The sequence below is a fragment of the Sarcophilus harrisii genome, chromosome 1 (assembly GCF_902635505.1).
Source record: "Sarcophilus harrisii chromosome 1, mSarHar1.11, whole genome shotgun sequence".
NCBI classification, from domain to species: Eukaryota; Metazoa; Chordata; class Mammalia; order Dasyuromorphia; family Dasyuridae; genus Sarcophilus; species Sarcophilus harrisii.
Window position 1 is genome coordinate 246613999 of NC_045426.1, and position 26475 is coordinate 246640473.

Consider the following 26475-nt stretch of genomic DNA (forward strand, 5'->3'; position numbering starts at 1 on the left):
AGATTGGGGAGGTTGGGGTTGAATAATTTTGGGATGTTCAGAATCACTGGAATGGGTAGATTAGAAGAAGTAAGGGTATTATTATTTATTGAGGAATTTTAGTAGGCTTTATTTTTAATCTTAAGTATTTGGCTTCAAGGTAGAATCCTCTCTGGGTTTAGACCAAGTAGCTTAGAGGAGACAGATGCTTGAAAGCTGAAACCTTAGTCCCAGGGTAGGAGACCAGGTTGGAGACTGGAAAGAATGACCTTTCTCTACTTCCTTAGAAGGGAAGAGCCTAGTGATAAATGGAATGGCATTTTTCTTTTTAAATAAGGGAGGCTGGAGATCTGACTGAAGAATTGGCACAGTGGAATAGCATTTCCCCACTGGAAGTAGAGCAGGAGATCCTGGGCAATAGAATGGTATTTTCTACCCTTACCTCAAAGGGAAGCAGTCTGTTGTGCAATGAAATAGCATTTTCGTGGAGGACACTGTAGATCAGGCAGGAGATTTGAGCATTTTCTCCTCTTCCTATAGGAAAAAGAAAGGAAGAGAGACTTCAAGGTTCACTCACATATAGGGAATAAGATATGGATGATTATGTTGCACAGGAAACTGAGATGGAGTCAGACAGGAAAAGAAACATGTCAGAGCAGTTCCATGAAAAGCCAAAAAAGAGCATTTATCTGTTGGAAGGTATGATCTATAACATATCAAATGCTGCTGAAAGGTCAAGAAGGATAAGAATTAATAAAAAGTCGTTAGACTTATCATTAAGGAATAGTTGCAGTTATACAGTGGAATCACATGGTATATGTTGAGTGTTTGAAATATTACGGATGAGAAGTAGGGGACTTAGATATAAAAAGTTCCACTTGAGAATTTAGTTATGAAAGCAAAGAAAGACTGGATAGTAGCTTGAGGGGATGGTAACTGAAGAAGAAAGGTCATTGATTCAGGATCAAGATAGAATGAAAAGGTGAATTAATATGAAGTGTGCCATTACATTACATAGGATGACATTCTCAGTGAAGGAATTGAGAGAATGCTTTTTTTTTTTTTTTAAAGTGTAATAAAAATGCTGTACCTGAAAATTGTGACCAGATGAGAATGTCTTTAAGTGGGAAAGGAGGGAGAAGAGCAATGTAACATTGACTTGACTCAATACATTCCAATGTTATTTACTATGTACAATTAGTGCTGCTAAGGGCCCTGTGATGCTACACAGCCAAGATGTCTGCGATTGAGCTACATTGCCTCTCATATATTTCATCTCATATACATCTATTGGGAGCAAGGTTGTTCAGTGGAATAAATAGAGAGAAAGCAATTATTAGGTTGAGTTCTTATTCCTTATTAGGTTGCATCTTATTCTGTGATATGTGAACCAGTTGGAATTTCAGTATTACACAAATTCAAGAATCCAAATGAGCACAGTCAGTTTTGGACCTCTGATTTATTCTAGGAAATATGAATTAGATTCTGTTCTTAGAACATATGTGTTTGGTAAATCTAACATTCCATTCATTCCGAGCTATAGTCATATATCTATAATTTTTATTTAGAAGATGTGTTGCCTTTTCTGTGATGTGGATGTAGTGTAAGAAAGTATTTTAACAGTTTCATAAAATTTGGTTTGCAGGAATTTTTGCCCCAACTTGTGATTTGGATGTAGTGTAAAAAAGCTATTTTAACAGTTTCATAAAATTTGATTTGCAGGAATTTTTGTCAGAATTAAGAGCTCTCTATAAAGAAACTTCCTCCGTCAATACATTCCAATGTTATTTACTATGTACAATTAGTGCTGCTAAGGGCCCTGAGATGCTACACAGCCAAGATATCTGGGATTGAGCTACATTGCCTCTCATATATTTCATCTCATATACATCTATTAAGAGCAAGGTTGTTCAGTGGAATGACTAGAGAGCACTTATTAGGTTGAGTTCTTCCAGTAATTAGCTCTGGAATCCTTTGGCAAGTCACTTGATTTCTCTGAGCTTCAACTTCCTCAAATCTAGAAAAAGTTTAGAAGAGATCCTCTCTTTGTGCTTTCAGTTCAACGTTTTGTGATTCTGTAATTCTGACACTGAAAGTACTCATTATTTATGAGTATACTCATTTTCTACAATATAATCTTGTTGAAAAAGTTGATTTAAGAAATAAAATTTTGACCAGTTCTAAATGTATGTAGAAGTTTGATATTTAAAAGGACTTTTACATGAAATATTTTATAAAAACTAAAAAAAAAAATTTGTGGTGTGAATGTACTAATTTATCTTTTGCAAATTTCACTTGTTAGCTGAGTTTTTGTATTAGATTTTCTTAGAGTGAAACATGCATAATTCCCATGCAAAAGATAAATTGTACTTTCAAATGTGCAGAAAAGGTATTAGAGCACCAGACTTGAAATGTGACATAAGGAACTCTCCCTATTTTAGGTTTTGTTCATATCGGAATGGAAATTTTTATGGTCTTTACTCTTTAAAGTTTTTTAAAGGATTTCCTAAGAATTTTTCTTGATGAAAATATGTACTGTATAGATTAATATATTAAGGTGTCTGACCTGTGAGGTCATCCAAAAGCAATAAATGCATGGATTTTATGACTTTAAAGAAGACAGTTATCTATTCCAGTTCAGTTATATTCCTGATCTTGATGTATGGAGGACAGTATTTCTGCATGCCTCAGAAAATTCTTTGCTTTCAGGGAAGGCTGTAATGCTTAGAAAGCATGCTTTACTGTAATCTTGGAGTTTTGTTGAGGCAGTCAGTTGGTAATTATCAAATGTAAAGAATAGTTTTATTTCTTTCTAAATTTTTGTAAATAATATAATAGTTTTGTAGTGTTCTCTTCTTTTTTTATAATATAATGGTTCTCTGTGGGCAAGTTTCTTGGGGAGGTTTTCTGGAGGCAGCCTTAGTTTCCGTTCCAAGTAATAGTCACGTCAAATACAGCCAGGTGTTAAAAGTTCAGATCTTTTATTGCTTCCTCCAAAATAGCCCGGTTAGTTTTCTTAGAGGCCTATCTCTCTGCTTGGTTCCAAGAGCTCTTGCAGCTTGTCCTTTGTCGCCTCCAGCTCCCACTGAATCTTGGTTCTACTTCTCTGAATCCTTCGTTCTGCCCTACTGCAGTCTCTAGCTTGTCAATCTCCCGAACTCGCTGACTTCTGGCTTTCAATCTTTTTCAACTGAACTCTCCTGACTGAGCTCAGCTGTTTTTATGCTCTTTTTTAGGTGTAAACTCAAAGGTTGACTCCTCCTCTGAGAGTGGGATTATGGGAGGTATGAATTTGGATATCTCATACTGAACCTTGAAATCTCCCAGACGTGTGAGCTAATGTGTGAACTCTCAAAGGTGTTAACTAAAGCATTGTTTCTATCATTTCCATCGAGTTATCACCTTGTTTCAAGTTCTGGCTCATAACATAGCTTAAAGCTCTATAAAAAAGTAGATTCTGGTTCTATGTTTAATGATGTAAGTTCTTGTTTTTAGAGGGCATCTCAGAGCAAACCTGATGCCATCTCCCATGAAGCAGAGAGGCAGAATGAAGGCCTAGGAGCAACAGAAATCAGCATGGCACCATCTAATAGTGGTCAGGTAAATGAATCATTTTGTTTAATTAAATTACATATTTAAAATGGTAGCATGGTTAATTTTTATTATTATTATTATAAGATGAACACTTTAAGTTACTGGTTTTGGAGATTGTTTAAGATTTCTTCAAAAGCTAAGAGACTGATATTTGGTGAGATACTGACAATACTCTCAAAATTACCAGGTATATTTTTAGAATCTTTAGTATTTTTCAAATAGTGAAATAGTATCCAAAGTTTAGTCTGAAGTGGCAAGATTGTTGTGTAATAGATTTTTAACTATCAGTTTTTAATTTGTTTGAATTATTTTGCCTTGGTTAGAACAATTTCATCCCTATCTATCAAATATCAAAAAAAACTCTGGTTATTATAATGAGGCACTTACATTGTCATTCTTGTTTTCTCTTCTACTTCTGGACTTTGTAAACCTGGAAATGAAAATAAAATCATTTTTTACATAATTTTCAAGTTTATGAAAATTTTTTTTCCTGTCAGCTTGTTATTTTTAATGTAAGGAAGTAATTAACCTTTTTCATAACAAATCTTTTAACATTGTGATATCTTATTTTAGTTTTCTAATAAGATTCTATTCAGAATCTGTTTGACAAGTCTTAAGGTAATTTTTTATTGTTATTAAAGCTTAAGTTATTGCTCATACTTAAGAAATTATTCTTGATTTTGTTAATTGTCCTTCCAGTTTTAACACTGAAATCAGTATTTGTAGTAATTCTTTAGCATATGTTTAAAATAGAAACAATTTTAATTTCTTTTATGCTAGAGTGTGATTTTACTAATTAATGCAGTTTCTGGTTTCTGTATATTATAATACTTTAGGTTTAGTAAATACATTTTTTTAAATGTCTTTTATCTCAGTTTTGTATACATAGGGAAAATGTGTTGTGGAAGGAAACAGTCATATTGGTAATAGAAAAAATTTTTTTCCCTTTATGTTTAAACCTATTTTCAGTGTGCTATTTCCTCCTGTGCTATCTATATTTCAGTTAAATATTTTTTAAATACTATTTTCATAATATTCCTTTATAATGTAAAGTATTCTCACAGTATTCCTTTTGTGGATCATTTTGAGATTATTTATTTCAGGGAATTGATTTAATACTAATATATACAAAAGCAATGTTAATTATAGATACGCATTTTTAAAAAATATTTAATGATTTAAACTGGAATGCTGTAGTGAAAGAGCAATGAATTTTAAGTCAGGATATGGACTTAAATCCTGACTATACTTCTTAATACATATACTTTCTTTTCTGGGACTTTAAAATAAAGGAGTTGGACTGAATGACTTCTTCCATTTTGAAATCTAAGAATCATAATCTCACTTATAAATTTGAATAGTTTTTAAACAAGAATCTAGTAGCTCAAAGTTATTGAGCTTAATTATTTCACAGTTCTTAGTAACATTATACAAACTCTTTCTTCATGCCAATGTACAAAATTAATGGCATTGAATTTTATTTAAGTTGGATAGGGCAGGAGTTAGGGCAGAAGTTCCCAAAATTTCTTAGTTCACAGCACCCTTAGTGTCTTAGTAATTTTTTTTTTTTTTTTTTTTTGCTGTGCTTAAAAGCCAAAAGAAATTTCTAACAATTCCATTTATTTAGTAGTTAAATCTAAACAACTCAAAGCATCCTAAAACTTAGTAGCAGTTTGAAAAAAAATAATACACATAAATTGAAAGAAAAAAATATTTTTAAATAACCAAAATCAGGCAGATAGGTTGTATAGTGGATACAACATCAGGCCTGGAGTTAGGAAGATCTTAGTTCAAATCTAGCCCGAGATACTTGCTAGCTGTGTGATCCTGGGTAAGTCATTTAATTTTTGCCTCAGTTTTCTCATATGTAAAATGAACTGAAGAAGAAAAGGACAAACCACTCCACTGTCTTTGCCAAGAAAACCAAAAATGGGGGTCACAGAGAATAGGGCACAACTGAAAGCACTGAATAACAACAAATCACAAATACTTATTAATGGGATGTATGTATCTCTTGAGCACTTCACATTTTCTCAGACATTAGGATCAGACTGGACACTGGCACTCTCATTTCCTCTTCTTTGTTGGTTTTCATTCACTACTTGCTTTTTTTTAATCATAGCAGCTGCTGAAAATTCAATTTTGCAGAAGTAGTGCACTACAAATGAGATAGTTCAAGAAGTTACTGGCATAACCAAAAGTACAAGTAAGCAAAAACATCTAAAACATTAGAGAATGCCATGAAAAAGAATGTAGAGTCTTCCAATATAGAAAGTGTTAACTACTTCAAACTAATCATCTGAGTAGTGTCCAAGAGTTCATTATTTCCAGTGGAAATTTTAAATTCTCCCTATTTCCTTATAGTACTGTGGCACATGGTTTGGAAACCCAAGTGTTAGAAATATTGTTTCTACCATTCTCTGTTCCTTGTTCAGGTTCATAAGGAATTCTAGAGCAGATCCACTTACCTGCCACATAATGACTTAGAAAAGCACTAATTGATATTATTTGTGTTGAATTTATTATCTTAAACATTTCCTAGGTATTTTTATCTGGTTCTTCACCATACTGGAGTTTTCCTAGCAACGTGGGTGGAGTTTTTTAATAACTCAATTCTAGAGGACCTTCTATATCTTATTTTTATATATATTTTTATATATTATATATTTACAAATATACAATATATATCAATATATATATTTATATATATATAATATATAAATATATATATATATATATATTTTTTTTTTTATACTTTATGGCTTTTTATTAGTCATCAGTGACTTCTGAAAAGCCTGCTATAAGGATAAAAAGAAAAATTAAAATAGAAATATTGGAAAAATAAAACAAATCAGTGAGTAGATGCAGGAAAACATCCAGAATTCTATGCTTCACCTCTAGCCCAGGTCTAAACAGTCAGGTCCATGTGATGGATGGTGCCAGATTTTTGCAGCCCTTAATGGGTCTTTTGATGTAAAGATATAACCACAAATAGGAGCAGCAGCAGGGACATCAGGCTTCAGCAAAGATGATACTTCTTGCTTAGAAACTAATTCCTATCACAGGTCAGGGAGAATTACCTTATGTTCCCACCCTACTAGCTAGTAGGGATGGATAAACAGAAAGATAACATCATAACTTTATGAGAGGACTCTAAAGGATTGACTTCCTTCTGTAGGAGTTGGGTGGATACTTTCCACTTTGTATCCACTTTCAGGGACATTTCACAACATTGCCCTTTTTCCTCTAACTCATCTTTGGGGAAGAGTTGCAGGATGATAAAAGAGGATTGTGATGAGAACTCTGTGGAGGAACCAGTAAATTCTAGATTACTATAAGTAATGAGCTATAGTAGATCTGCCTTTTACTCATACCAAAATAAAGTTGAAGTAGATGAAAGAAAAAAGAATACCTAATAGGGTTTGGAAACAGGGTTTGTTTTATTTTTGCCCCCATTGGCAATTGGGAATTCAGAATCACTAGAATAGGAAAAGTATTGAAGTGAAAGAAGTATGTTAACCTTTGAAGAATGAGTCTAGTCAGGGTGTCAGTGATTTGGTAGTGATGTGTCTGGTACAAAGTAACAAAGTAGTTAGAATTGCATTCCAAGCAGGAGGTAGGTAGTATGCTGATAACCAAAGAATACTTGAGTGAGTTAGAAGTCACTGGTTGCAGCTGCAGGGAATCAAGAAAAGGGCTTTCTGGCTTACCCATTTAAATTAATCTATGATTTAAAAAGAAATATCAACAGCTGTCCGAATTTATGTGAGAGTGGACATTCAAACATGCAGTTTTTACACTGCCCATATAATGTGTCCTTGTGGCTGATCAGGACTGAAAAACAGTAGCATCATCCTAGTTGTTGAAAGGAGTAAATTCTAATCGCTTGCTATTGAACCCTCCTATGTGGTTTGTCTCCTTCAATTAGATTAATAGTTTCCTGAGAACAAGGATTATCTTTTTTTTTTTTTTTGTATTAGCAGTACACATAGTAAGCACTAATATTTTTTTATTCATCATGAGACCACCATCTGTAAAGAATTTTTCAGTTTATACATATTCACTTATTTAGAAATGATATACTTGTATTACCATACAACTCATATTTTTTTAAACCACAACAAAACTGGGTTGAAGATCTTATTCACTTTTCACTTCTCTGAACACAAAGGTCCTCCTCCAAAGGACTAACACTGTTAGAATGAAATTTTGCCACAGTTTTTGCCATAGGTGCCAATTAACAGGTTGTAACTGTCATAAAGGACCAGTGCCTAGAGCATCAGGAAATGTTGGGAATACATAGAGCAATAGAAAGATGAAGGAACATTTATGGGAGACTGAACAAGGGGTAGGTGTGACTGTTAAAGACAACTCTATTTTGATTTTTATTTGAATAGTAAGATTCTACCCATTCTCCTTTCCTTTAGTTAATAGATCATATACTCCTTGAAGTAATATCCAAGATCCTCATCCCCAACTTTGTAGACCACTGATCTAAGAACAAGAAGATTATATCAATGATTTTGAATATCAGTTATTCAAATTTGTTTAGAAACTATAAGATAATCTAATATCATCTATAGAGAGTGCAATATATGACAGCTTGATAAATGCATAAATGTGTTTGAAATGAGATTGCTGTATTTGATTGTTTTAAACAGTTTAGTCAGAATTTTGAATACTAACAAAAATGATGATTTTATTTAGTAGCTCAAGAAAAGCATAGCAAGCTGCCTTAGAGTAAGGAAGATCTGAGTTCAAATTCTGCCTCTAACAAATTCTGGCTCTGGCATAGCCACTCAGTACTCTACTTCTCTAAAACCAAGTGGCAAAGATAGTGATGAATTGCATTGCTAAAGAATGTTTTCTCACTTAATGAAATCACAATCCAAAACCTATTCCCAAATAGGAATTGTTCATTATTTCAATACTAAGTTACTTCATTACTAAGCAAATATACCATTAAACTAAAATCTTGATATTAAATTAAAAGATAAAATTATTTTTTAAAAATGGGATAGCTCAGTGTAACTTCATTTATCTTCTACTCAAGCTAACTTCAGATCTCAGTTCCTGAACTCACAGCAGATTACTTTACCTCTAGTTTGTAGTGAAGATTGAAGCTATCCTCCGTTCTCTCTGAACTTTTTTCACACTACTTTCTTCTGGTTTTCCTCCTTTTCTAACTGCTCCTTTTCAGTCTCCTTTGCTGGTTCATTATCAAGTTCATGCTCCCTAACTACAGGTGATCCCAAAAGTTTTATCCTAGGTCCCTTACTTTGTTTCTGATTAATTGCTCTCTTGGTGACCTTGGATTTCACATTTCCCATGCATTTAATTATGCCTTTACCAATGACATCTAGAATCTATCTTAGTCTCTCTCCTGAGCGTCAGTCCTTTACCAGTTGTCTATTGGGTATTTTAAACAGGGTGACCCCAAAATATCTCTTACCATATCCTAATTCATTATATTTTTCTCCAAAACCAACCTTTCTTCCAACTTCCCTATTTTTGTTAGAGGAAAACATTTTTTTTTTTTTTTTTTTTTTAGTAGCACAGATTCATAACCTTTGCTTTGCTTTCTCACTCTCCCTCCACAATGGCATATCCAGTGCATTGCCCAATCTTACAAAGTATCGTCATTTTTATATCTCTTGCACTTAACCCTTTCTCTCTATTCACAGAGCTACCATTTTACTTTAGACCCTAATTACCTCTCACCTAAATTATTGTTGTAGCTTCCTTATTTGTCTCCATACATCATTTCTCCCTATATCAGATCATGCTGTACACTAACAAAATGACTCTCCTTAATAAGGTACAAATATAACCATATAACTCCCCTACTCAGATGGCCCTTAGAATCAAACAGAAGGGGGAGGAGTCAAGGTAGCAGATAGAGAAATGGCATTTTGCCTTAATTCCTAAGGAGTGACCTAGAAAATGCACCAGACTGAATTCTAATGAGGAAGTCAAGGTCATTTTTCCAACCCAAAGCCTCTTAGGAATATAGAAAAGATTAGAAGGCAACAGTAATGATAGGAAGCCCAAGATCACTTGGGGAATTAAACAAATGGGTAGAAAAAGAATGCAGGCCACCCCTGTACAAGCAGACTTCAACAGATCTATTGATCTTTCAGAAGGTCCTGCCAGGCCAATGAATGTACCCATGGACTGGTAGAAAGCAGGTCAGAGACTGGCAACTGCAGTGACTGATTGGCTCCATGCTCCTTCTTTGACAAATCTGATTCTAGTTGGCACCATTTTTAAAATTAACAAGATATATTCTGATCACTTATTTTCTGTTATGAATTTATCATACAAATGCAAAAGTAGCAATTGACTCAATAGTCAAAACATTCCCATCCTATTTAAAGTAACTTATAAGTATGTAACTTATCAGAATGTGTAACTTATGTCATGCCTTGATAATGTGGGAGTTGAAGGGGAACTCCAAACATTTTGAGGTTCCAGACCAGTGTCACAAGGTGTCTCAAGAAAATTTGCAGGCTTGGACCCATCTCCAAACAAGGGACAAAGTTTATTATAATTTTAATGCCAGTTAAAGTTGGCTAAATTCCAAAAGAAGTGAGCAAAGAACCAGAAGCAAGAAAGTATATTTACAGGGAAAAATTAGAGAGACCAAGTGTTTTACATCACTGATAGGGTAATTTTATGCCCTACAGGTAGAGTTGGGGAGTGATCTGGCTCTGCCTTTGTGCCCAAGTGTGCAATATCCAGAATTCTCTGGGCAGAGCACACGAGGGTGGGGAACCTTCTGGAAGTGTGTTTTTAGGTCTGAAATGCAAGCAGACACCCAATTTTGTTCTGCCTTGGTATCAACTATATGACTTCATTATTGTTGCTCATTATCTCAGAAACTCCTTTATCACAGGCTAATAAGCTGTTATCTGACAGCTAGCAATATTTGTGAGCTCAGCATCATGATCATACAGAGGAAACTGGGGCAAGATAACCTAGAGAAAGAAAGACATCATTTAAAACTACATCATTCCTAAGGCCAAATGGCCTTTGGGATATTGCTACATCCTTCCTAAGAATTATACATCCATACCTTTGTCAGACTCAAGACCTTCATTGAGTTGATCAATCAGAGGTGTTAACAAGGTCTGCAAAAAGTGTATACATCTCCGTGGAATTAGTGGATCAAAGTTTTAGCCTGAGTTTTAGGTAAGCCTTTACTCTTTAGAGGATATATACATACATACAGATTGTACACATATTTTTACATATAAAATTTCAAATTGGTTGAGGAAATTTTTTAAAATTGACGAGAGAGAGAGAAAGAGAGAGTCTTTTCTGAGATTAGGCTGCTTGAAACCTCTTTTTTGTTATTTTGGATTTTTGTATAAAGGTAACTATTTCCTTTAGGTTCTTAGTTTTGCTAGTATATAATTGCTAAGTACAGGTTCTCAACCCCAACATATTCTGGGAAGCTGTGTCCCCAAACACAGCTGCTATTTTTTGAGTTTCTGGGGTACCCAAAGGGACCTTGTTAGACTCTACAAGTGATTAGAGCCTAAATTATTCATTGAAAATCATTAGGAGCAACAAGGTAATATGATGGATTGAGCACCAAGCCTGGAATTAGGAAAACCTGAGTTTGAATGTAGTCTCAGACACTTATTCTATGTGATCCTGGACAAGTCACTTAACTTAAATCACATAGACCAATTTGAAATTATACCTTGGGCTGTTCAACATAAAAAATTAAAATAATTTAGAATTACTCACATTAAAAATAAAATCATACACACATCTGTGGGTAGAGTAACCTTAAGAAACATAGGCCTATGAGGACCCTAATTTATTTATTTTTTTAAAAGGGGATGTCTAAAAAACAAAAGTTAGCATTATTTGCAATTGGAAGGACCCTAGAGATTTTTCTTATTATAAATACAAAAATAAAGGAAAGATGTTTCTCTCCTCCATTATTCATTGTAGCAGGTGTAGAAATGCAATGATAAAAGAGAAATTGAAGGTATTTTCATAAATTAAATATTTGGGGGGTATTAGAGGTGCTGAGATTCCTAACTTTTAGTATCATTATACACAATGAAATTGACTACTATGCTGGAATTTAAAAAGATTAAGGGATTATAAAATAATCTCCTGATGAGCTATGTAAAATTTGTAATTAATTTTTAAATAACTAAGTGGATTATGAAAATTTATCTCTAAAGTGAAGACAGCAAAATTTGGAATTTTCTATCAGAAATAGAAATTTATTGAATCCTACTTAGATAAGTTATTGAATACAAATTCATTATTTGTTTTCATGATAGCTGAACTTTAAAAATCTTTTAAACTCTTAATTAATCAAGTAATAATTATTTCTCATTTCTGTCAAGTTAAATAGCTTTTTTTTAAATAGTTACTCAAATAGTAGATTAAAAACTAGTTTCAAATTTGTGTTGCACGAAGTTCAACAATAATGTAAAGAAATAATGTTGGGGAAATTTAAGAATTTTAACATTTTCTTAAAGCCCAGTCACTGTATGGATTAAAAAGCTGAGGTCCAAGAAAGATTGTGATTTTTCCAGTTATCATACAGATGTATTTAGTAGTTCAGGGGTTTTTAGTGTCTGTCTCTTGTTTTTTCCAAATCAACTTTACGTTTTGTAATTCACCCAAGTTTTATGACTCTTTCATTTTCCCATCTCTTTCTAATTAGAGATTCAGAAAAGATACATATAGATAGGTTCTTGAACTGCAATTTAAAGAAACTTAAAACTACATTTAAAACCTTAATTGGAGATTCTGCTTTTAGAAAGTTTAACACCTAATTTGAATTTCAACAAAGATTTAAAAAATCAGTAAATTTTTCTCCAAGTATAGGTATTATCATTTTAATAGATTAAATCAATAGATCTCAAAACTTTATCATTGGGGTACTGTTCACAGACAAGTTCATATAACTTATATGAAAACTAGATTTATTACAAGAGAAATGAATATGCTTGTGGAACCCAGGGAAATCCCAATTCATAAAAAAGTTTGTACATATATTATATTTTCTCCTCCATCTTGACTCATAACTATTTCTATTTTATTCCTCTAATGTAATTGCTAATATAGATAGATGGACTATTATAGATCTGACTTAAACTTCATTGGACTAATCTTATAACTAAGAGCAAAGGTAGTAAGAAAAGTTAATTGTGTCAGGTCTAGAAATATAAATGTCAAGAAGGGGATTAAATTATTAAAATATTTCTTTTTTTTCTGATAGTTTATATTGTGGAATCTGACCATTTTCTTCATTGTATACTGTAAATTTACTTGCAAACTTAAATTTGTTTTATACATCTGTGATTTTTTAAAAAATCATTTCTTTTGGAATTTTAAAGTTGGTAATATATTCTAGAGAGTAACTATACTGTATTAGCATTTTTACTGATATAGCATTTTTTGGAATACCTCAATAAATAGGCCTAAAATTAGTTTTATGATGAATAGTTATACATTTATTACTTTAAATTTTAACCATTCTTTGCATTCTCTCCTCTACTTGAACTACAGAATAGGATTTATGTTGGAACAAATCTGTTTTGAGCATCTATCTACAAATATAAACTTAAGATTAAAAATGATTATCAAATGTCATGTCCAAAAAAGTCAAAAAAGATTGACTCTTAGGACTTAGGAATATGACTAATTTTTGTGTCTTTTGGTATGGGATGCTATCTAATAAGTCTCTTAATTTGTAGGGTTCTATTGCACAAGTGGATCATGAAACAGCCAGTGTTATGAGTGCTAGTAGTACTTATTCTGTTCCTCGAAGGCTGACAAGTCATCTGGGTACCAAGGTAACCAAAGATTACAAACCACAGGTCACCTACACTACATTCTTACTGATATAATAATTTCACTTCTTCTAAATACAGGCATACTACACCTAACATTAATTATTCTGCAGAAACATAACTGAAAACAAAATAACAAGAATTAAAATGGAATAGAGAAATGAAATTCTATACAACTGGAAATTCTTTTATTCTCTTTTGCTTTCTCTTCCCTTCCCCAGTCCCCTCCATTTGTTTTCTGATTATCTACCATCTCTACCAGTCACAAGATACAGATTTCTCTGGGGAGAAGGCTGGTGGATAGATACCAACAAATAATACAGTAGGATTTTGCATGATATTACAGTAGGATTTATTTAAAATATGTTAGTAATGTTATTGCTAGATAAAATTGATGTAGTGCGGTGTTATTCTGAGTGTTTAATACATTTAGTATTACAGTAGTATTCTACAATTAGTATTAATCAAATAGAATAAAAATATTCTTCATAAAGCTAGTTTAATGTTCTATATTACCCTATTACTATAGTCTTTAAGAGAATTTAAAAAATATTGTAGACATAAATTAAGGGAAATTATGAATCATATAATGCAAAGATGCTTTGTTAACTGATTTTTTTGTGCTACTAAAATGAAAACAATATTTTAAATTTCAACTCATTCATTGCTTATAATTTAGCCTTTTCTTTCTTCCCTTCCTCCCAATATATGTATAAGACTAGAATTTGTGCTAGAATAATACCCTGTTTTCAGTCAATCTAAAACTATTTAATCATTCACCTACTAGATTTTCATCCTCTATAAGTAGTGACATGCTTATGAAAGACAAATGAGAAATAATTTCGTTTCATTTAGGAAGAGCAAAATATTTTCTCAGAAGTTTAATTTAACTTAATTGTTTCACTAAATTTGTTGTTTACTAATTAAGTTAAACCTAAAGTTTTTTTGCTTATTTCCCAAGAATTCAAGATATCAGTTATATTCTTAATGGACATTTTTCTTTTGAATTTATTGTTTATTCATAGTATTAAGTCTATTTATATTTTCTTTTATTGGGAAATGAAGAACTAATCAATCAGCCCTTTGCATTTTAATCTCAGAATCTACCTGATAATTCTGCCAAGGAGAGGAAAAATTACCATTCATGTGTTGAATATTTAATTTGGCCCTGCTATTTTAGAGGGGAAAAATAAGCTGCTAATTCTTGTTTTATAATGCTGTCATTTTTTGAAGTATCTTCTCTCAGTTCAAATGTTTAGGTATATTGAGAACTAACTAAGGTATGAAAGGGGATTGGCATTCTTTTGGCTAGTGTCCCTTATTGTGGCCCTTAGTTATATTGAGCTCATTGTTTTTGTCATTTCCTACTTTTATGAGATTTTTGTTTAGAGTACTGTTAGTTAACTGAAGTAGATTACCCTTCTCCCACTTACCTTGGTTTAATCAGGACAGTACTAAATTTCTCTTCACTAAGCGTTGCTTTGATTTAGTCTAGATAACTTGTTGCCCAGTAATTAATTGAAATTTTCTTCCCATATGTTTATTAACAAACATGCAAGTAATAGTTGGAATGTCACTTAGGCAATTTGATTTTCTAATTTGGTCAGCAGATCAGAACATTAACCTGGATCTAATATATTATTATATAAAAGACTATAATGGCACATGTTGGTACTAAAAGAATATTGAATTGAAAATTAAATGTCTTAGAGAGTATCCTCTTAGCTATACATCTTCCAGAGTCATTTGTTTCATAATCACCTTTATCAGACTGGATTCCTATATCTTTCAGTATAGAAGTGACCATGAAGTCTTGGAAAGAAGACCTGGGGAAGGGAAATAGCTAAAGATTAAGATCTACCACAATGGCCTATTGATATTGATGGTAAAAATACCTGCTCTTTAGTGATCAGGGGAATCCATATATACTGATAATAATTTGGTAATGATTTTTTTAAATTCTTAAGTTATTTTCCATTTAATTAGAAAATTCCCATCTTTTCAGACACTGGATTCTTTCAAATTGAAATCTGAGTTTAAAGTATTAAAAAGATGATTTCTGATTAAATTCTATGCTCTGAATAAAGGAATATAAGCCTATAAATCCATTTCAGTGTAACCTTCTGCTACCATAAAATACCTCAGGGTCCTGAAATCATTGACAACAAAATCAAAATCCAGCAGATATTGATTGTATTTTTTTATAATTTAGATTTGCAAAATCTTACCCTTTTTGAACATGACTTTAATTGCTCTGATAGTTCCGTGTGTATAAAAGTAAATATAATTGTGATCTGATAAAACACAACTTAATATGAAATACAAGTATTTAACAAGTATTAACTACTATAAAATCTAGATATTTAGGATTATAGAATCCACTGTAATAAACCCACTATTTATTGTAATAAGTATTAGTAATCACGCAAAATGATACTCATTTCTGCATCCTGGAAGGTTTAAAAAGTGTAGTTACAAATTTATCCCATTCATTACTTGATTAAATTTTATCTTTCAATATTAAAATCAATAATTTTTTTTTTCTAAACTCATTTGTCCCACAGGTGGAAATGGTTTATTCATTGTTGTCAATGCTTGGTACTCATGATAAGGATGACATGTCACGAACTTTGCTAGCTATGTCTAGCTCCCAAGACAGCTGCATATCAATGCGACAATCTGGATGTCTTCCTCTCCTTATCCAGCTTTTACATGGCAATGATAAAGACTCTGTATTGTTGGGAAATTCCAGAGGAAGTAAGGAAGCTCGTGCTAGAGCCAGTGCAGCACTTCACAACATCATTCATTCACAACCTGATGACAAGCGAGGCAGGCGTGAAATCCGTGTCCTTCATCTTTTGGAACAGATCCGAGCTTATTGTGAAACTTGTTGGGAATGGCAAGAAGCCCATGAGCAAGGCATGGATCAGGACAAGAATCCTAGTATGTTATAATTGATATTACAGAGAAAATATTGAGGAAAAATAGCTTAATTTGTTTTAGTTTATCTACTATTTGACACAGAAGGTCATATCAAAGTTAATTTCTAATGAACGATGTAAAAGAAAAACGTAGTGTTCATTTTTGTGTGATCTTTGTTTTTAAACCATATTTTAGACTCCTGTAAAGGAGATAATAGCTAAAAATTTAATTGCCAACAGTTGAATAAACTTCTAAAAAAAGAAAGATTATCAAGTAGTTGAGTAACATTAAATATATATGACAAAGCTGTTTATTCTTTGTTAGAAGCCCAATGATGCAGCTAAGTATCTCTAGAGTCAGCAGTATGTGTTAGAATACTAGATTTGAAGTCAAGAATAACTTAATTTGAAGCTCATTTCTGATGCCAATTCACATAACTCTTTAGATCTGATTCCTCATCTTTCCAACAAACTTTGTTTTTTTATTTTATTTCTCAAATACAAACAACATTTCTGTTCTCCCTTAACTTCCCGGTTTACATAGCAGTAGATGGCACAAAAGTATGTTAATAAGTAGTAGATATGTATAAGTTAAAAAGAAAAATTCTGTTAACCTACAAGAGTGTATATGCATCTCAATCTATAACTTAGAAAGAAATCCATGGTAAAATACTAATTCTTAATAGGGAAGACATAACAGGTATTCTTTTTTAAGCTTCTACAGTATGCTAGGGACTATTATCAAGATGGTACAGAGCTAAAATTTTTCACCATCCTGTGGTATTTAGTGGTTTTAGTTCATAATTAAAATAAATATTGTCAACTGATCATGTAATTACTATTATACTGAGAATGGCTTTTTCATTATTTCTACAAATACCTTTGTTCCTGTGGTTACTTTGCTGTTTCTATTTTTGATAATGTAGAAATACTGCATCTCTTAAATTAAAAAGTTCTTTTCTTCTTGTACTGGAATTTTGCTCCTCCCTCATCTCAGAGAAATGTAGATATAGATTGCTATACACTTGTCAGATATGTGGTCACTGCAATTGTTGGGTTAGGGGTGGGTTCACTTTAGAGTAGAGTTTTAGGGAAAATAGTGTAAAAATAAAAGGCATTAATAAAACTTTGATTTTAAAAATGAGGCAACGGGCTGTTGTGTGTGTGTGTGTGTGTGTGTGTGTATGTATGTATGTATGTGTATATATATATATATATACACATATATAATAATCTTTTTCACAGTATTATTTGGTTTTGTCACACTTTTTCACAGATTATTATTGATTACATTTCTATTTGCTTTTTGTGCATTCTCATTTGTAGGTCATTTTTAGAGAAAATAGCCATTCATTCTTAGATGCGTACCAACAATATAATATTCAAAAGCATTTTTTTAAAAAAGCAAATTTTTAAACAATTCTAATTTGAACAATTTTCTACAGAAATGTTTTGAATATTATTTTTTTCTACAAAGAATTTTTCATCTCTGATGCCTTCAAAAATTTTTTTTAGATTACTGACTTAAGAGTAACTAATCGATAGTTTTTGCTAAAGGCAGACAGAGTAGTAATAAGCTTTTTTTGTGAAGCCAGGTGTTTTTTAAAAAAGTTTTGCAATAAAGTTATCCTCAAAAGTACTTTTAAAGGACTTGCTTTTTAACCTGATTAACTCTAATCCCTTTTGATATACTGAAACTTATTTTTCACATTAATTTTTTTCTTTCACAGTGCCAGCTCCTGTTGAACATCAAATCTGTCCAGCTGTGTGCGTTCTGATGAAACTTTCATTTGATGAAGAACACAGGCATGCAATGAATGAACTTGGTAAGACAAAAATATCTCTTAATATAATTGAAGAAGGCACAGAAAAATGTTGACTCGCCTTTAGATCTTCAGATATATTAAATAATACAAAGCTACTGCCAACTTCTCTTAACAGCTGCTGTTTCCAATCTCATTGTAGTTTCTAATAGTTAACAGCTTCCAAATCAACAAATTATCAGTTTGAAACTGCACTTAAAAGCCTAAAAAATACAGTAATAAATTTTCTCTTAGTGCCATAATAGACTATTCAATGATAAAGATAATTTAAGGAATTTGCCTTGTGCAATATTGGAAACAAAGCTATTCTCTGCACAAGGCAAATTCCTTAAATCTCTGTGAGATAAATACTATTACTATGTTTATTTACTCCCAAGGAGATTTGGCCAGGGACACATAACTAGAAAGTATTTAAGTCAGGATTTTGACTTAATCTCCATTTTGAGGAAAGTCTGACTAGCCATGCTTCACACTACTTTGCCACCATGCTTTAGCTAACTTCTCCCTTATAATGGAATCTTCAAAGCAACCTGGAGGGTAGGATTAAAATCAGGGATGGGATGGGTGGGGTTGGGGAGTGTCAAAAGAGAAGAAATAACTGAGCTTATCAACATTTGTCTTTGTATTGATCTTCAGCAGCTTTAAGCAGATCTTATTTGTGTTTGAATGGGAAGAAAATTGTTTGATTTTGAGTGACATGTTTGAATGATTGTGCACCTGAACCAGCTATTCTAGCTGAGACCTAGGTTGGTAAATTGTGAATTTCTCAGCTAAAGTGGAGGCTGAGATGTAACCACTAAGGAAACCAACACTCACAGTGATGAACACAAGCGAAAATAAGGGAAGTGGTGATGGGGAGAATACTGAAATTATAAATATAACTACACTATCCCTTTTACCCATTAACCTCTTAACTCATTAGTTCAACACTCTCCCACTGTGTACTCTCCATCATTAGCTAGACTTGGGCATCTATAGCAGCTTCTTAGGTAAAATTCTCTGCCCAACCTTTCCCTGCATAGTATCCATGATTATTCCTCACTTTTCCTCACTCAACATATCCAATCACTTTCTATATTTTTTCATTTCTAATTTCTACAACTTCATTATTCACATGACCACCACTCTAATTTAGACTCTTCACTGCTCACTTGGCCTTTTGAAATAGCATTCTAATTGGTCTTTCTGCCTGAAATCTCTATTCATTCTGCCTTATAACTACCAAAATAATTTTCCAATAACATAAGACTGACTGTGACTCCCTTATTCAATAAGGTTCAGTGGTTCCCTTTGATTCCATAATTAAATATTATTTCATTTTTATCTAATCTTTTTTAAGATGCATTTTTGTATTTTATAATATGTACAATTATTAGTAATAATAGTATGTGCATAAAATTTATAAATAAGAAAATATATAGATGGAGGAATTCTCAAAAAAATTTTTACTGCTAAGACTGTGTAAAGGTTTGAAAACTCCTGGACCAAATGTAAAGAGGTGGTTTAGGATATTTTTCCAATAGTCTGCACAAGAAATAAAGGCCCAAACAATAATGGTTATTTAAAAGGAAAAGACGTAAAATATAAGGTATGTTATCTTAGAATCAATAGTATTTGGCAATTTGATTGGTTGTAGGGAATGCAGAAGAGCATGGAGTCAATAATAACTCCAGTGTTGCAAATCTGAGCGACTAGAAGGGACCTGAGGAGTCATCTTTTTCAATCCCTTCTTTTTACAAATAAGAAAACAGACCCAGAGAGGCTGGGTTATTTGCCTAGGGTCACACAAACAGGGAATGCCAAGAACCAGAATTCAAGTCCAAGTCTTTTGGGTCTTAAATCCGTTATTCCATGTTGCCTATGGAGAATGACAGCATTTATGCCATTGCAAGGTTGATTGAAACAGTTTGGATTTTTTTAGCCCATGCCTTCCTAATTTTGTTTTATCTTTTGGCCTCGATAATATACTAGATTTGTTTCCTTCAGGGAACAACAGTGACTTTGCAATACTCCCAAATTGGAGTCACTGTTGCTCCCAAGTCCCTTTCTCAGTGTATACCTGAAAATATTGGAGCTATTGTCTGAGCAGAGTTTGGATTTATTCCCTTCATTGCATTAATCTTTTCTTCTCATTCCTTCAGCCTTAATTTTTTTTTTTTTTATCTCTTATTTTTTCTCTTGTTGACTTTCTGACAGAAAAAAGCGTTGCGTTTTCTGAATATTCAGGTTTCCCTGACCATTCTTCCCTCAGATCATACATAAAAAATTTTTAATTATATCTGGGCCTAACTTTGTTTTTTAAGGATAATATTTAACTTCATTTAGAAAAATATTCATTTTTTTTTCACCCAGTATTTCTTGCATTGAAGCCAGTTTTTTGGCCATGTCCGTGGAAAGAACATTGAATTTGGAATCATAAGATCTAGATCTGAATATTCACTTTGATACTTACTATGTGACCTTAGATGAGTCACTTAACATCAATTTCCTTATCTGTAAAATGAGGGGGTTGGACTGACTTCTGAGGTACCTTCTACTTCTAAATACTTTTATTTGTGATTCTAATGGAAAATTTTAGACTATAATTTTCATTATTTGAGATTTGTCTACTGAATAAAATGATGAAAATCTAATACTAAATAATCATTTTTCACTTGAAATAAATACTTACTCTTTTAAAATAGGGGGACTACAGGCCATTGCAGAATTATTACAAGTAGACTGTGAAATGTATGGGCTTACCAATGACCACTACAGTGTTACTTTAAGACGATACGCTGGAATGGCTCTGACAAACTTGACTTTTGGAGATGTAGCAAACAAGGTAGGCTTTTATATCATCTGATTTAAAAAAAAAGTTTCATAGTATTTTATTTTTTCCAATTACACGTAAAACAATTTTTAATATTCATTTTTAATAAAATTTTGAGTTCCAAATTTTCCCTTTCCCTCTTCCCTAAGATGGTAAACAATTTGATATAGGTTATATATGTGTAATCATGTAAAACCTATTTCCATATTAGTCATGTTGTGAAAGAAGAAACAGTTTGCAAAAGGAAAAAAACTACGAAAAAAAGAAAGTGAAAATAGTATGCTTCGATCTGCATTCAGACTCCATCAGTTCTTTCTCTGGATGTGGATAGCATTTTCCATCACGAGTCTTTTGGAATTGTCTTGGATCGTTGTATTGCTGAGAAGAGTTAAGTCAATCATAGTTGATCATCACACAATGTTCTCCTGGTTCTACTCATTTCACTTTGCATCAATCCTTAGAAATCTTTCCACATTTTTCTGAAATCTGCCTGCCTGTCATTTCTTATAGCACTATAGTATTCCATTACATTCATATACTGCAATTGTTCAGCCATTCTTCAATTAATTGGCATTCCCCCAATTTCTGATTCTTTGCCAGCACAAAAAAAGAATTAATATAAATATTTTTGTACATGTAAGTCCTTTCCCCTTTTTCAGTTCATATATTTTTAGAGTTATCATGGATCAGTATAGTTTATTTTTTGCTGTTTTTAATTTTATATGACTCATTCAATATTAATCAAGACTTCATGTCTCATTCCTTTTATCCCCTCACCCAGCAGTCATATGCCTGATTAAAAACCATTATGTATCCACAATCAATATATATTATCCTCTTTGAAGATATAATTTATAGTGTTCTATTTGTTTAAAAACAAGCTACCAACTACACTTTTGAGAATATTGGTGACCCAGGCAAATGTAATAGACACACTGTAATGTTATAGTTATTTTGGTTACTCTTTTCAGGAAATTGTTTTTGACATAGAATGGAAACATTGTCCAACCCCAGTGAAGGAATGGAGTATGTTAATTCCTTCTTGGGCAAAATATCTTCTGTGCCTACAATGAGGCACTTAATTAAGCTATAGTATTTGAAAATTTCATCTCCAAAAGCAACACATCACATATATGCTAAACATGAGGTTACGTGGTTTACTGATTATCTCTTCCTTTCTGCTTATTTTTAGGCTACTCTGTGCTCTATGAAAGGATGTATGCGAGCTCTTGTTGCCCAATTGAAATCTGAAAGTGAAGACTTGCAGCAGGTAACTTCTTATTGAGGAGTCAGTTGTTTGGAATTGGGGTTTATTTGTTTTTTTATGGATATGGATTCCAAAAATCAAAGTCTTTATTCCAGTGAACTTAAATCCAGGGAATAGCCTCGCTAAAATTAGTGCTTGGTATTTCATATTTAAACAAAAAAGCTTAGCAGAGATTTGATATGATAACTGTCTTTTAAGTATTTTGAGGGTAGTCATTTTAAAAGTGTTAAATTTATCCTGTCTTCCTACTATATGGTAGGAATTGCAAAACTGCAAATTTAGACTTGTTAGCAAGAAAAACTGGTTAACAATGCTTATTTGGTATAAGTTGCCTCAAAAGGTAATAGATTGCACCTCAATAGTGGCCTTTAAACAAAGACTGGGTATAGCCATTTATACTTTCATGGGAATTTTTTCTTGTTTGGTTTAAATGAAATGACCCACTTTGAAATCTCGTGATTTTGTGATTTCTTTACTTATTCTTGGAATTAAAAATACTGAACTCAGTATACCAAAACTGAAATAATTATCTCTTCCCTAAAACCAGCGTCTTCTTCATGCTTCCTGATTTATGTTTTTTAAGCACAATTATCCTTTTAGAGACCTACATCCTCTATCTTGGCACCTTTCTTGTCTTTACTCTCCCATCTCTTGGTTTCCCTAAAGTCTACATCTGCCCACAAAACTCCCCTATTCATTAAAAAGTCTAAAAAGTTCCTGTTGCCCTAGAATCAAAAACCTCTCTCTCTAACTTTTTAAAATTCCTTCCTACTTAGTCCCAATTTCCCTTTATATACCACTCACTTTGCTGAACTCTGCTGTAGTCAAATTGACTTTCTTACAGTTATTTAAATACAATGCTGTCTCCCATCTCTATCTTTCCATTGGCTATCCTGTTGCCTTGATGTACTCTTTCCATATTCCCTTTCCTCTTAGAATCTACTTGGTTCCCTCAAAATATTGGTAAGTTCCCCATTCTACCTAAAGCTGTTATTAATAGCCTACCTGCTAGTGTCCCCCACCCTCCCATTGACTTTGTGTCTATTTTGCATATAATTATTTATCAAAATGTCCCCCAATTGAAATATAAATTCATCTAGGATGGAGACTGTTTTCTTTTTTCTCTTTATATTCCAAATAGGTCCATAATAAATGCTTGTTAATAAGGATCGTCGGATGTGAAGAAGCAAATGTTCTTAAATGAATCCTTTGACTATTTTGCAGGTCATTGCAAGTGTTTTAAGGAATTTGTCTTGGCGAGCTGATGTGAATAGTAAAAAGACTCTGCGTGAAGTTGGAAGTGTAAAAGCTCTAATGGAATGTGCTTTGGAAGTTAAAAAGGTATACAATTAGACACTTAATGTTATAACATCGAGAAGATTCCTTAAAGATTAATTAGTGTTAGCAATACCACTTGTATAACCCTTTACCTTTCACTGTGTCCAGTCTATTTGTCTCTATTTGAGATCATATCATCCATTACATATAATAGAAAAAGGAAATACATTGATTAAAGATGGCATTAAACTATCTGAATGCCGTGCTTGAGTTTTTTCTCATCTTCCCAGATTTGAAACCCTGATATGTAGCTATCTTACCTAGAAATCTGAGAAAATTGAGTCACATGTCTGACTCCCAGAGACTATATCAGAAATTATTTCTTTTTGATAGGAAACCCTATTTGGGGCAGGGTTTTAAAGGATTTTTTCCTCCTGTTCGGAATCAGAACAAAGTCTAGCTAATTGAGTTGATTGGTTCTTTTACCTTTTAAATGATGAAATTTATAATTAACGTAAGAAAAAAAAAAAGGAACAGGTGTTCAAATAATAGAATCTGCCATCAATACTATAGTATCACTTTTTGCCAGGTTTGTCATCATTTGTGAACTTTTCATCTGTTTTTTCTTTCTGTTCGCATTCTCTGTCCACATAGCGTGTTCCAATGATGATATCCCCTTGTATCTTCTGTTTCCTGAGACTCTTCCCTTGGGTATATCTTAATATACATTATCACATTTTGTCTTCTTTAACAGTGTTTTCTAAGTTGTTTCTGGCTATATCATGTGTTTCTAATATGTATAGTCATGATTAGGAAGTCAGGTTCTTCATCACATCTTGAGTACATTGCCCAGAAAGACGAAAAAAACCCTCTCATCTAAAAAAACTTATCCAGACAACAAATAGCTGCATTGGTATTCCTAGGCAGGAAATAAGCAACCGCTTCTTGTTGCTCTTTTTGTTGTTCTCTCATTCTTACTGGATGGTCTTTCATCTAGTAATCCTAATGTAGAGAACTGGAAGCTCAGCTCAGAGTGAAGGAAGATAAGGACTGCTGAAGGAACCAGAGCAGCTAAGTGCTCTGATCATGATGCTCAAGAATATTAAACATGGAAACAAGATAAGTACCTGGAAGAGCTGAAGCTGAAGAGCCACAAGCTAGATGAGATGGAGCAGCCAGCATCATCGCCTACCTCATCTTGTAGCTGCATTCTATCAAGAGGAAGCTGATGACACTGGATGTTGTACCTTCCAACAGATCTGCCATTGCCTACTACAAACCAGTTTCCCCTAAAGATAAATTCCCCAAAATTGTGAGGACTGAATTAAAAAGAATCTCTTGGTTCTGTTAAATCCAGGATTAGAGGAGATCTACAGAATGGAGTTGGAGAGGTAGAAATTACTTTTATGAGAGTTACTAGATTCCATGCTTGACCCCACTTCATTTGAACAAGGAGTCTGCCAAGGGACACCCCATCAAAAAAAGGCCTTAGTTATCCCTTTCACTGATTTGGAATGAACTTCAAGTGACCAGCTCAGCTAGGAGAAAGCGGAACAATTCACATATTGAGGTGGCCCATTGGATCCATCATGTCACACATCCACAGGCTCATCCTGATGTGCAAATGCTAGCAGCAGACCAGGTTAACAGGAACAAAGTTGTAAGTCCTGTGATCAGTACTAGGAAAGAAAATTTCATTAAGTCCCATGCATGCCAAATTTTTTCAGAATCTTTGAATTATTCTTCTTCCCTTTCTTCTTTCTCACCTTTTGCCAAAACAAAAATATAATTGTATTTCTAATGCAGAATATTTACCAAATGCTGTAGCCAAATACTTGTATATCTAAATGTTTGCTTCTAATTCTGTTGCATTTAATTATAAATGCACATTAGAACAAAAGCATGGGCCACAGCATTATTGCTCAATCTTAATGCTCCAAATAAATTTGGAACAATATGTATAATTTCCGTATGGTATCCCTTTTAAGTCTTCAGGATCTCCTGTATGTAACAGTTTATAATATCCCTAGGGGAGACATTATTATTTCATGATAAACCTTTCAGAAGCAGCATTGACAACAATGCAGATATATGTATACTTCAAAAGGAACTAAATAAGATTGATATTGGTCTTCATATCATTTTAACCCTAATGTGTATTCATATATTTTGTTGCTTTTCATTTCAAATTTTGAGCGTTCCAAGAAACTATATTCTAAACTTGCTTAAAAAAAAAAAAAAGGTATCTACTTGACAAATATGTCCAGGTAGAATATATAAACTACTTTGGAATCTATCCAGTTACCCTAAAACTTAAACAGAATTGTCCAAAAAATAATTGTTTTGTTTGTTTTGATAGTTTATTTTTTATAATTACACATAAAGACCATTTTTAACATTCGCTTTTTTAAAATTTTGAGTCCCTAATTTTCTTCCTTATCTCTCACTTCCCTAAAACAGTAAGCAATTAGACATATATATGCAGTCATTTAAAAACATATTCATATTAGCTATGTTTTGAAAAAAGAAACAGACCAAAAGAAAAAACCATGAGGAAAAAAAAGGAAGTTAAAATAGTATGTTTTGATCTAAATTCATCCTCCATCATTTCTTTCTCTGGATATGGATAGCATTTTTCATCATTAGTTCTTGGGTATTATCTTGAATCATTCATAATTGATCATCTTACAGTGTTGATGTTACTGTATATAATGTTCTCTTGATCCTGCTCATTTCACTTTGTATCAGTTCCTTTAAGTCTTTCCACATTTTTCATATATCTACCTATTCATCATTTCTTGTAACACAGTGGTATTACATCACATTCATATACTATAACTTGTTTAATCATTCTGTAATTGACGGGTATCCTCCCTTCCCCAATTTCCAATTCTTTGCTACCACAAAAAAGCTTTTGTTAAATTTGTTAAAAAAAAAAAAAACACACTTATAACAAATAAGTCCTTTTTCCCTT

At 32.7% G+C, this 26475-nt stretch overlaps 1 protein-coding gene across 7 annotated transcripts in view; it reads left to right on the forward strand.

Annotated features, from left to right (window-relative positions):
- APC (APC regulator of WNT signaling pathway) overlaps nucleotides 1-26475 on the forward strand; it is a 112837-nt gene that overhangs the window by 71126 nt on the left and 15236 nt on the right. For all 7 annotated transcript variants that reach the window (XM_031939445.1, XM_031939397.1, XM_031939410.1 and 4 more), the window contains 7 exons: nucleotides 3475-3579; nucleotides 13305-13403; nucleotides 15965-16343; nucleotides 18052-18147; nucleotides 20829-20968; nucleotides 22149-22226; nucleotides 23448-23564. In XM_031939445.1, coding sequence (XP_031795305.1) covers nucleotides 3475-3579; nucleotides 13305-13403; nucleotides 15965-16343; nucleotides 18052-18147; nucleotides 20829-20968; nucleotides 22149-22226; nucleotides 23448-23564 — 1014 coding nt within the window. The remainder of the gene's footprint in view (nucleotides 1-3474; nucleotides 3580-13304; nucleotides 13404-15964; nucleotides 16344-18051; nucleotides 18148-20828; nucleotides 20969-22148; nucleotides 22227-23447; nucleotides 23565-26475) is intronic.